The following is a 13,566-nucleotide window of genomic DNA, read 5'->3' as shown; positions in this document are numbered from 1 at the left end:
TGCTCTAGACAAGCATCTGCCATGCCTGCAGCCAGCTGACCACATCAAGGCCTGAAGTCAGACAAAAACGCCTATCAGTGCTGGAAATTCAACAATATCTTCTTTATGACATCAGGAAAGGGCTCTCACATGACTGTACAGTGTGAAGCTTGTTTACCACCACTGAAAATGATGTCAACATAAAAATGCTCCATGTCAGACCTGAAGGAAACATCTACAGGTTTCAGCTTTGTTGGCCAGTTTAAAACATTTTTCAGAAAAGTCATCAAAAAGTAGACTCACATATATTTATTTTAAAGGGATTGTATACAGTTTAAAAAAAATGTCATCAAGAACTGATTTTAAATAAGAATCGGTTCCAAAATTATTCCAAAGGAATCAATTAAGAAATTTCTGTGAATGTTGTAAAGATCACCTCAGCTTAGCAAATACTACAAAATGCTTTATAAGGATGGGATGCTGTCTATTAGCTCTTTTCCATACACAGAGCTGGCCTGGCTCTATTTGGTTTGACTTGGCCTGTCAGCACAGCAGGGGGTTTGCCTTTTCATTAGAACAGGTCTACTCATTTGAAGGTGTGTCTTTTAACTCAGGACAAGCTTGAGGAGCCTTGGGTTGAGCCAGTGGATAAACGTCTCTGGGATAAACATGTTGTATCCATAAATTCTTCACAATATAAGTCCCCTGATGTTTGTTATTGAAACACTCTTATTATGAAGCAGCACAAACAGGAAATGTTTTCATTTGGGGGTGGGCGTGGGGCTTGGGGGCGTTCATCAGCAGTATCTTAACATGACTCTGACACAGCTGAAAGCAAATATGAAATGGTAAAATAATGCAGATACCTGAAAGTACAAACAGTGACACAGGAGAGAAAGTCCATTTCAAAGCACAGAGATTCAGTTAGAAGCTACAAAAGTACTGAGAGCTGAACATAAAGAGACTTTTAGAAATGTCTTTCTCCCTGCTATCCTGCACACATGAGCTAAATATCACAACACTTGCTTGTTCAAGGGGGAGAAAGGAGGGTCATCACAGGTTGCCTGCGGTCAGTGAGATGTCACCACAGCCTGCTTGGAGGCTGGTCAGGCTAGCTTTGGCAGTACTCCAGAGTGGGTCCATCTCGGGTGCTGTTTGGTGCAATAAAAGTGGTAATGAAAATGCAAATAAATGTGAGATGGTTTAACTCAACTTGGCCAAAAGTGCTAGTGGAAAGCCCTATACCATTACAGCAAAGTAATCTCTGTAAACCCCAGAATATTGAAGAAAGTTTTTCAAATGTGGTTTTTTTTTTTTTTTTTTTTGATGCTTTGAGCACTAACACGCTGAGTGCCACTTAGTCCCATTATATTGGAGAGAAGGCAGACATCTCTACAGCTGATATCACCAAAACTCTGCAACTCACACCAATCTAGATGGATAAACATCACTACAGACCAGGGAAAAATATGTAGTTTTGAGTTTGTGGAGAACTGTCCCTTTAATAGTCTCACTCTACAAAGTAACTAATGTTGGCTGATGAATGTAGTGGAGTAGATGTATAGAGCATAAAATGAAGATACTCAAGCACAGTACATTGTACTTCAGTATAGAACTTGAGTAAATGTAGTTACATCCCACCACTGTAATTATTGCCATACTATTAAAAAAAAAAGATTTAATGACTGACTTATGTGAAATTCCTCTCTTGCCACAGTAACATTAAAGAACTCTGGGAAACATTTTAACAGGATTTTTACACATTTCCACACTTGAGTTATTTCCCAGCAATTAAATCATGAGTTTGTTTTGAGGGTGAAAATCTTCTAAAAATCACACAGCTTTAAATCAAGCTGACAATGTGGCTGCTTAATAAATTCCACATTTTATAATAATCTGCTCGTAAGCACATAGAGACACTGGCTAATTATTATTATTGTGTCTGCTGAGTGGAATGACAGATGTTGCAATGGCTTGTCCCCAGATGATTTGTTACAGCAGATGTTTATAGGAGCTGTTGAAAAGCTGCAGAGTGGATGACTGCTCAGTCAAGGATATTGTACTCCATTTGTTGAGCAAACACAAAAATATTAAAAAAATTAAAACTTGTCAGCCAAAACGTCAACTTTCTGGCAGGTAGTGTTAGCCAAATGAACAAATCTATCAATCACTGGTTTTGTATTACAATGTTACATTTAATTTGGGTTTGAGCAAGGAGAGCAGCACTGCATGTTCTGATACAATGTAAGCAGGCTAAGAAATAACCACATAAACAAACTAACAGATCCACGCAGAGGTAAACCAGAAACTCCTGTGTACATTGCTCAACTTCTGTACTATCCCTTTGAGTTTAGGGAAAGATTGTAGTTATGATTAATGTTTTTAAAAAAGTATGAATGTAACTGCAGATCTATGATGGTATATCTTTATTGCTGCATGTAGGACCATGGGCACCGTCTTGAGTTGAACATTAGGGGGGGTCAAAAAATGTCAGGTTATATAATATTAAGGTGTGCTGAGTTGAGAGGTAGGGATTAATATTTTCCTGAAAATTACACATTTTCTATCCTGAAAATAGAGACACACTATCCTGATGTATGTGGGTTCCAAACCTGATCACTCAAGTCTATTATCTTGTGGTTTTAACAATTATTATTGAGGCAGAAAAACAGAATTTCAACATTAATCAATATTATATTGAACATAATATAAACTGTGACCTTCTCTGTGGCTGTATGCAAGTTACTGTATTAAGTGCATTAATGATCAGAAGTGTTTGAATTCATGGCACTTTGTGATTGTTAATTAATTAATTAAAGTGCTCAGTGTGCTCTGCCAGTAAAACATAAGAGCAACAAAACACACACTACTCTGCATGAAAATTAAATCTTAAGAATAACATAGCAACATGCTGTGACTTTATTTTCATCGCCTATCACATGCCAATTAGGTTTATTAGTCTATAGCTTTTTTAAAACTGTTGTTTTTCTGTGTTGCCTCAAGACTGGGGGTTGCTGCACCCCCAACATCAACTCTGGGGGGACAAAAACCAAAACCAAAAATACAGTGTGTCTCTGTTGTGTTTTGTCACCTCATTGTTGACAGAAATATGTCACACACAGAGAGCTGCATGCATGAGTTTATAGTTGTTCGGTGAATGTGCACAAGTGAATATGAAGGTTTAAGTTGACCTTTTAAATGAAGGACCTATGCATGTCTTAATTTACTCATCCATGTTTGCAAGCAGAGCACAGCAAGACACAAAGGCCTGAGGACAGGAAGATGGTGCCTCCCTTTCATGAGACTTAACATAGACAATACAGAATAAGGACATATACTGCAGACAGAGACATTTGAAATGTATGTGTGATCATAAATCTTCCTTTCAAGTTGGCCTATTGATGACGTGTCTGTTGCTGATACATATGTATCACCAACAGACACTTCATCAATAGCAATAAGAAAATTGTTCAATAAAAAGTTCCATAGTTTCACTTAAATGCATTAAATCCAAACTACCAAGAAGGCATATAATGAACGAGTGAGCACGCAGCCAATCATTCAACAGATGTGTTGTTCAGTGGTCAACATGTGACACAAAAGAAGAAACAGTGTGGAGTGAGTAAATGCAGAAGGTTAGATTAATTTTTCTCCTGGCCTTTATTATAAATAGGTCATTAAAAATTATCAATATCATCAATATCGGCTGAAATGAAACATTTCAGCGTGATACATTTTCTAGCTGTATTGCTCAGCCCTGCTCTCAAGGATTATGGGATGTGCACAGAGGAAGAAAATGGTCTAAACTATGTGAAAACATTAGAAGTCTGAGAAAATGAAAGGGCAGTGTTTTTTTTAAAATGCAGAATTTGGGAGCATGTGGAGTGTAAATGAGTCTGTAATAAAAACAAGGCTGTGTTGTAATGACTTGTGACAGTCTGGTGACCTGCAAGTCCATCCACTTCTCTTTTAATTCTAAGTCTAATTTGCTGTGGAACTCAATAATACACTGATAGAAAAATGCAGCTTTTTTAAATTGCTATTTGGGATGGGGAATTAATTTAGTACTTTTAAGGGCATCGAGCAAATTGTGTCTATACCCTTACAGCACCAATTTACATTAAAGCAATCATGCCAAATTTCAATACCAGGGAATACATCTGGGTTAGAGCTTGAGATCTGTTCCTGAATCCGACAGGACCCAGTAGGACCTGAAAGAACCCAATGGGTTTGGGTCAGGTCAGGCCATATTTCTCATATATTTCATGGCCTTACGTTGAGTTTGGGCTGTATTATTATTATTATCATTGCTATTATCTGTAGTAGTAGTGGTAGGATTTAATTTTTCAATTTCTCCCTAATTTTGTCATTGCAAATTCAAATTCCCCCCATGTACTGTCATTGTCACTGCCAACTCCTGCTGTTTGGTACACAGAGGGAAGCTTATTAAGAAAAATGTTGGGCTGTAATCGGGTTCGGGCTGAAATATGCTAATGAGAGATGGGTTCAGGTTTTTCGGGCTTTAGCCTTTTTGGGCTCAACTTTTCAGGCCCGATTAAAGTTCTTATTTGGGTGTGCACCGTTTTCATAGCCTGAAAGCCAAGCACCTCACAGTAGCTGCAGCTAATGTTAGCACACCAGCAGCTAACGTCTGAACAGTGTAACTTAGTGTTCCATGGACAACAAACCTTTAAGTGAGGTACCAGCACCTTCGTCAGCATCTTCAGGTAATGAATTTGTTGTTGTTGTTGTTGTTGTTGTTGTTGTTGTTGTTGTTGTTGTTGTTGTTGTTGTTGTTGTTGGAGGCTTTTTTCACTGTCTTGGTTAGCTTAAGATTTTTACCAGTGTTAGCCTTAGCCAACACTCAGCTACTGGCTGTCTGAAATTCCTCATGACCATGATATTTAGCACGCAACCACATTGTCAGATTTATGTCTGAAACCTTACTATGAAACTAATATTCATGAATTACAGACTATTAATGGGGAAATATTACACTATGCAAGCACTGTAGTGGAAACAGCAACATGATGTTTCTCTGAGACACAAACAAAGGTGTTACATGCCCTGAGCACAGACTGACAGGCGGCAGGTTATAGGTTTGGGAGGGGAGAGGGAGGGATTATATTTGGACTGATTTTTTTTACAGCAGAAATTCGATTTTTGTTATTGTGGAGACAATAATATTAATATATATATATATATATATATATATATATATATATATATATATATATATATATATATATATATATATATACTATTAATGATATTAATATTAATATTAATAATATATAATAATAATAATACAATGTATTTTAAAGTATAAAAGGTATCATTGGGTAGTGGTACCAAATTCCAGGTACCAGTATTGGTACCGTATCAGTTCAGTTGGGAAAGTTACCCAACCCTAATTGTTATACAGCACACTTACTGTGGGTACAGCAACTATAGAGACTGATTTAATTGGTCAACTTTAAATGAACCAGTGTGATGTACAAGGATCAAGAATGGCCACAATCATGTGTAGGGGAATCTATGGAGGAGAACGTATCCATGCTGGCCATTCTGTAACAGAGCCAAACAGTGTCAGACGTGTGTAAATCCCTGGTCACGTGCGGGGGTCACGCACCTGGGTTGGATGGCGAGTGTTGACCCTCTCACACTGACATCAGTGACACCAGAAGCAGTGTTTTTGTGGGTCAGTGCCTCAGTATGAAGGAGGTATCAGTGTGTCTCATTTCTAACAGCTCTCAGCTTTGTTTTAACCACAAACACAGAGACTGGCTCTCTGCTGACTGATCATGTTGACTCGTCATCAAACCTCATGTGACAGCCCCAATTAACTGAAGTCATGTTGGCATAACATGACTGAATTTCATGTCATGAACACTGTGGCAGTCACCTCACGCTCCATACTTCATCATCAGCTGCTGTGTGCCGTCTCACTGAGGCACATTGAGCATCCCAGTCTGTCTCCTTGTCTCTAGCCCTCAGTTGACCTCGCACTGATTGTCCTCGGATTTGTTGACAACCAAAACACACAGCAGGTGCACGTGCTGGTTCCCACGCAGCCCTCTGGTGCCCTTGATGCCCTCCTCTGAGCAGGCTTTGTCTCTCATTAATGCCAGTCCCACCAGTCTGGCTACAGAGACTATGACCAGTGTCTCCAGTGGACACAAGTCTGTAGCTGTGACACATGCATGAATACTGAGGAATGGTGGATTTGGATGGAAGAGAAAAAGTTTTTAAAGTGAGGAGACAGATCTCCTGGTACGAGGAGTGAAATCGCGATATATGGAGACAGCAGGACGTCTCTTAAACAGCGTCATGTGTAAATAATTTATTTTACATTAACACCTGCAAAAAAAAAAAAATACAATACATGAACCGCAGATGTCATGCAGATATGTAACTGCTTATATTTTAATCTGAAGCTTGAAAATATGTTGTATTTTATCATTATTATTATCATTAACTCTGCTGGCTGAGGAGCGGGGAGAGAGATGGTGCAGTAGAGAGGGGAGGCGAACCGAGCCAGTCTAGCTGCGAAGGTTCCCGGTTTCGCTGGCCCACCTGAGCCAGATGAAGGAGCAGATACGCGGCTGTCCGTGCACCTCCTTCTTCTCCTCTCCCACCCAATCCTCATCTCCTCCTCCCATCCTCGCTCCTCTGACCTGCTGCGAAACAATCAGAGAGAGTTTCTGAAGTTTGAAGTGCGCAAAATTACGCACAGATATATCCAACCAGCTCTGATAGAAGCACACTGAACTTTTTCTCTCAGGTTGGGACTTGTGCGGTCAAATATAGTGTCTTGTATATTTTAAACCTGTGCACTTTGCAGGTCTGTTTAGATTTATTAGGCTTTATAATTATATTTTTTTCCCTTATTATTGAGTTTATCTTTAAAGACACACCACGCACGGCATTAATGAAAAGTGTTCTGTGATTGTGGAGACGTGTGTGCGCCTCAGCCAAGCGCAAGACACGCCAATGCTTTTAACTTCAATATTTACATTTTATTGCTGATAGAAATGAAAACGGGTAGAAGATTCTGATGCCTCCGCCTGCAAAAATTTCATACAACTGTGACTTTTTGTGTTCCCTAAACCTAAATGAAACCATTGATTCATTATAAATCCTATTTGCAAGTGTCCCAGGAGTTTGAGAATTATGGCTCTATTGATACAGTATACAGTTAATGAGAAATTGCAAGGAAAGATCTATTACCTTTATTACCTGATAGTATCCAACATAGTTATTCAAAAATATATCAAAGTCAAATATAAAAAAGCTTTAAAATTGACCAAGTTATTGGCAGAAGTGTGTTTTTAGAGACAGGTCTGTCAGGCAGCCATTTTGCGGCCATCTCAAAAGCGTTGGCCTCAAAAATTTAATCAGTTCATGTACCTGTTATAGAGTGTTAGCACACAAGATTTGGTGTAAATCTGTTCACCCATTCAAAAGTTATCGCGCAAACAAAAATCTGTGACAGACGGACGGAAGGACGGACAGACAGAAGGACGGACACACGGACTCATGTACTGCCGGACAACTGGAGAACAGTATGCCTCTGGCCTGACACCTTCAGTGGGTGGAGGCATAAATATGTTCAAATAACACTTAACAAACCAAGCACTGACTCTTTGCAAGCTTTGCAGTCACTGTAGGTTCTCCTACATGCTTGGAAGGGGAGGGCGAGTCGAGGTGTTTGGAATCTGCAAGCTCACTGCTAGATGCCACTAACTATACCACAATACAGAAATGTCCTCATGGGCACTGGAAAAGGATTTGTGGAGTTTGAGGAGGAGGAGTTTCAGGGAGGAAAATGAAACAGATGAAATGGGACACAGGCTGGTCAAACAACAGGAAACCAGTGACTGGTGTGCCCACATGTTACAGAGACCTGCTCCACCACCACATCACGGATCAAGCTAATGCACTTGATGAGCGGACCAGTTCTGAGCTGGAGGGACGCAACATGCAAGACTCTGGCAGCATGAGGGGAGGATGATCAATGGTACTTTGTGCTCAGACACAGTCACAGTTGACGGATGTTTCCTAAATGTCGAATTTTTAACATGAAGATGTCATATTTGGCCATATTATCATCACCATCTTGTTGCTGCTGTTAATGCAAATTCTAAAAATGCATTACAGAATTATTTCCCTGGTGAATAGGTGTATTTTGATGCATGTAAATAACTGCATACATTATTTTATTTTGCTTAGTTTTTTATCATATTCTATTCTAATTTAATTAATTATTTGTTTATATATTGTATTTTCTCATTTCTTTGTCTAAACTAACCTGCTTCACCCCAGCTCACGTTCCCTGTTAGTAGATGAGCAAACCAACAGCTGTGGCTCAGTAGAAAAGTGGGGTCGGCCACAACTGGGAGGACTGGCAGTTTGAAATCTGGCTTCCTCATGTCAAAATATCTGTGTGTGTGTGTGTGTGTGTGTGTGTGTGTGTGTGTGTGGTTAGTTTTGGAGCAGAGCATCTTGCATGGCAGCCTCTGCATTAGTGTGTGAGAATGTAACATGCATCGTAGGACTACAAAAACCTATTTCCTATTTTATTAATCCCCAGGGGGAGATTCTACACACTAGTCCTTTATTGTAAGTTAAAAAAAACAGCTAGTATTTAAATCAGTCCCTGTTTCATCTGTGAGAGGATATTGATATCATTAAAACACTGTAGCACACGTATCATAATTTACTTAACAGAATTTGGCCACCCTTGAAATCTCATTATCCACAAGTATGACTGGTTATCTGTCCAGTGAGAGGTGGGACCTTAGTTTGAACCAGTTGTTTGGTAACTGTTTTTAAATGTGCATCATTTTCTTTTGGATGTAACCATCTATTAAATTTTTACAAGGTTAAATTATATAATATATCATAAATGATAAAAGAAATTATAATAAAGAATAAAAGTAATAAAAGTTTTTCATGGTGGAATGCTGAGGATGAATTTGGGCTCACAGCCTGAGGGAAGAAGTACACTGGCAGTACAATTTAGTTTTGAGGAAATAAAGTATATAAGTATAATAGTATTAAAAATGGTAGAATGTATTAAATTAAAAATTTACAATACAGACATGGACAAAACCGTAGGATACTATAATGTAAAGTAGATATGAGAAATGGTACATTAATGTGAGCATGTGTGTACGTACGTCATGCTACCTTCTACTTTACCTTTATGCCTGTATAAGTCTCCCCCCCCCCCCCCCCCCCCCCGCCACACACACACACACTTGGCCCACAGCAGTCAAAAAAAACTGGAACTGCCCCTGTTTCAGAAGTAGTATTACCACTAATGCCATTACAAAGTGTCTTCACATACAATTACTCCTACTACTGACACTACTGCTTCTCAGTCTTCTTTTACTAGATTTACACTACATGGTCTGGCATTAATGTGCTGCTACAACCGCCTCCTCTCTTCTGATTTCAGTCCCTCCACCAGATGCTGGAAAGCTGGCTGCACAGATTATATTCCATTCAGACTTAAGAGCGTGACTGAGGTCCAGAGCTGATGCGTGTGGTGGGTGGGGGGGGGGTAAGTTCTGGCTCTCAGTGTTACAGTCCATCCCAGAGGTGTTGGATAGGGTTGAGGTCAGGGCTCAGTGCAGGTCAGTTGAGTTCCTCCATGCCCCGTCTCAGAAGTCATCAGCTTAATCATCTGACACTTTTTTTTTGTAATAGAGATTGGTCCTCAACAAACTGAGAAAAACAGTTACGGAGCTGCTTGTGCATGGGGGCATCGTCATAATCAAAGAGGAAGAAGACAAACACAAGCTGTTACCAAGCTCTAGTGTTAAGATTTCCATTCAGATTTGGAAAAAGTGTATATTCAGTGTTTAAAATTTTACAATTAGATGTAGAATGAGAGGAAAGTTACTTAAGTAGCCATAAGATCACAAACAGTCCTATGTGGAGGGTGTTTGACTGGAAAGTTAAGGTTAGATACTTAAGGACCCCTCCAGTAGTGTCAGGGTTTGTTGGTGGATCCTCACCATTATGCTGGAGAGGCTGTAGAATGATTGGGGATCATACCAATATTTTTTGGGACTGTCCAAAACTGCACACATTTTGGGATAATATTGAAAATAAGATTACAGCCATTTTAGAGGTTTCACCTTTGAATCAGTTGTATTATATGTTGGAATGTGTACAGAAAAAGTATATTCTGTGGAGATAACTGTATCTCCTTCAAGATCATATCTGTCCCCTTTTACTTATTTATTTATTTTGCTTGTGTTATTTTATTCAGTTTCTTTTTTCCCCTCTTAAGGTCTGTAATTGGTCATTGGAAATGCTGGGCAAAGTTTGTTGTTAAGGAACATTCAAGATAGTATGTGATCAAAATCAAATAAAGATTTCCAGTCATTGGAAGTACAGGGACTCACCAAACCAGACACAGGGGTGTCCACATACTATTGGCAACAAGGACTGCACGACTGATCAAAACATTGTCAAAATTTACAGTATGAACAGGTGTGATATCCAAAAATAAAGAAGCTGCAAGTTTTTGATGAAGGTAAAGTATGTCACAAACAGCATTGTATTGAAGTGCTGTAGAGCTGCAGAGATGCTCTGACCTACAAGTCTTGTTCTCCAGATGTAAGAAAACATGTTTGTTTAGTACAGACCCCAACAAATGTCACATCATCATTATTTTTACAGGTTCTTCATTGAAAATGAAATTTGTGATGCAAAATCATCATTCCCTATAACTGTGAATGATATTGCAATATCAGTAAGATTGTTTTGCCATATTTCACAATCCAACTCCTAACTCTAACACATACACAGCACATTTGTCACTATTGTAACTAAACATTCTGCAAACACTGCTGCCACTGCATGCTACTCTGAATCCACAACCATCACACACCAGACTGCTAGAAATATGCAACAGAGCCTCTTGTCTTCTTACTGTATATAATGTATACAGTACATGTGTTTTGTCTTCTATGTGCGTGTGTGTGGGTGTGTGTGTGTGTGTGTGTGTGTGTGGAGCTGGATTAGCTGAGGGAGAGTGAGGGGTTACTGCTGTCCAGCAGCTGTGCAAACAAGGGCAGCCAGATATTACTGTTGCCCCACTGAGTGCCATCTCTCCCACACTCACACACACACACATACACACTGGAGCTATCATTACACGAACCTATTGTTACTCATGTCACACAAAGCCCTCATTGGGAGGATTACCTGCAATCATAAAAAATGACACATAACCAGAACCATCTGCTGCGTTAGACAGGAAATTTAAAGGTGTGTGTATGAGGGGGGGGGGGGGGGGGGGGGGTGCTGGGTCCCGGTCAAGACCCTAATTTGTCTGCAGCAGAGGCACCATGACACGGAACATGACGCAGGTAAGAGGTGAGGCAGAGTAGAGTAAGTGGAGGTTGGATACATGCGGAGATTAAACGCTGACCATTACTGAGTCATGTTTCAGTGCAGTGCTGTGATCCATGCAGTGATGCATGGGTGCTGTCAAATACAGTGAACAAGACATGTTGTTTCTTACCTTGCTCTGCGAGGACGCTCCCTTACACAGAACCAGCAGGCACGCGAGCAGATTGGTGTATCTCCACATTTTGTCTCCTCTGTTTCTACGCGTAAAGTTCAGAAATCCAAAGCGCCAGTCAGTGCGTTCAGTCCAGGAGGGGAAGCAGTGCGTCTATTTTAACTCCATGTCCTTCTCACACAGGGAGGATCAGATCATACGGTGTGTGTCCGTCTGTCTGTCTGTCTGTATGTATGTTTGTGTGTGCTGTTTAGTGCGCCCTGTCTGCTCCGTCTCCAGCCAGGCGCACAGTGCGCATCATCTGTCATCCGCTGTCCTCCAGCGAGGGGAGGGGTTAACACACACACACACACACACACACACACACACAAAGTTCGTCAGCGCGTGTGTTCAGCAGTGGCGGAAGATATACTCAGACATTTACTTAAGTAAAAGTACGTATACCACAAAGTAAAATCACTCTTTTGCAAGTTTAACTCCTGCATTTAGTAGGGGAGACTAGGGACGCTTGTAATGCTTTGCATTTACCTCATGTGCTCAAAGATTATTTGGACTAGTGCAACCAAATCTTGATATATTAAACTTGCTCAGGTCTGCTTATTACCCAAACCATTTAAAAGGACAGTTCACCCCAAAATCAAGAATACATATTCCCCTGACCTGTAGTGCTGTTTATCAATGTAGATATTTTGGTGTGAGTTGCAGAGTTCTGTTATGTAGTAGAGATGTAGAGATGCCTGCCGTCTCTCCAGTTTAGTGGAAAATAGGACTAAATCACACAAGTCCTGTGTTGCTCCAAGGACTGAGAAAATACATTTGAAAACATTCAAAACCAGCATCTCTTTCCAAAAATCCCAGTTACTCAAGAAAATCCACACACCTTGTTGTGAGAATTTCTTGTAGGAAACTGTAGACAATAAAAATTAACAAAAAATATTTTTTTGATTTTGGGCTGAACTATCCCTTTAAAGATGATTATATATGATGTATATTATGAATATTATTTGACAGCAAGACGTCAGTTGTTGCAACTGACCCCAACCCTGGGGGTAGTTGCACCACAATCAAGAGAAAGCAACAGGTGCAAAATACATCAAATTCCTCCAATTAACTTTTGTTTTTTGTTTCAATAAGCATAGTATTCTGAAAATGTAATTTTGATGATAATATTATTGTTTTATTACTGAGTTTTGTTTGTTTATGTACTTACTTTGAGTCAATGTGCAGATGTTACAGATGTTATTAAGTTATTGCAATGCACCAAACTTTTGTTATTGTTTATTTTGCATCTGCATCTGTTTTAAAAACATTTTTTTCTCACACTCCTGTGTGTGAACCAGTGTATTTGGGTGAACTATCCTTTTATGTGCCCCACAATGTTGACATGTTGAAAAATACTGTTGTGTGGTCTGTTTTGATGTGGCTGCTCAGCTTGGGGACGGTTTCAACAAATTGTTGCAACTGTCCCCACTCTTTCAGCCATGACGGAACATCATGTGCTAGTTAGTCACATTGACCCAGACATATGTTGACAATGTCACATAGAAGTCAACAAAACAAGGATTCAAACTACGAATGTTTTGATAGACTCCCAAAAATTATCGGAACAGTATAACAAAAATACAGCTCATAAAAAGATTACTTTCATACCCCCAAAACAGGTATACCAACAAAACAAACATTTTCTATAAATCCAGCAGCAGATGTTGAATATGTCTCCTGTCTTCCAGTCTATCCTACTTGGGACAGCTGTAATCGGGCTCAGTTGCAACAAATCTTTTTTATTCAATCAGAAACATGCTAGAGTGATGACACTCATACTATACATACTTTGTTGGACCTTTCAGTGTGTCTAACAACACATGATGTTCTGTCATGGCTGGTAGAGAGGGGACAGTTGCAACATGTTGGTGCAACCATCCCAACCATAACAAAACAGACCACACAACAGTATTTTTTTTAGTGTTTAAGTGATAGTTCAGTTAGTTTGCTGCATTGCAAATTGTTCCATTCTTCCTGTCTCACACTGTAATATACAGAGATTA

At 39.6% G+C, this 13,566-nt stretch overlaps 1 protein-coding gene across 1 annotated transcript in view; it reads right to left on the bottom strand.

The window, feature by feature from the left end:
• Window positions 1–11,795, bottom strand: part of olfml2a (olfactomedin-like 2A) — a 37,372-nt gene extending 25,577 nt beyond the window's left edge. Inside the window, exon 1 of the mRNA XM_084729314.1 lies at window positions 11,522–11,795. Coding sequence (XP_084585440.1) covers window positions 11,522–11,590 — 69 coding nt within the window. The 5' untranslated portion in view covers window positions 11,591–11,795. The remainder of the gene's footprint in view (window positions 1–11,521) is intronic.
• Window positions 11,796–13,566: the final 1,771 nt, after the last annotated feature.

This window comes from Lutjanus erythropterus, chromosome 10 (genome assembly GCF_056507025.1).
Source record: "Lutjanus erythropterus isolate fLutEry1 chromosome 10, fLutEry1.hap2, whole genome shotgun sequence".
Taxonomy (NCBI): Eukaryota; Metazoa; Chordata; class Actinopteri; order Lutjaniformes; family Lutjanidae; genus Lutjanus; species Lutjanus erythropterus.
Note: the sequence above shows the minus strand (reverse complement) of the source record. Positions and strands in the feature narration are given on the sequence as shown.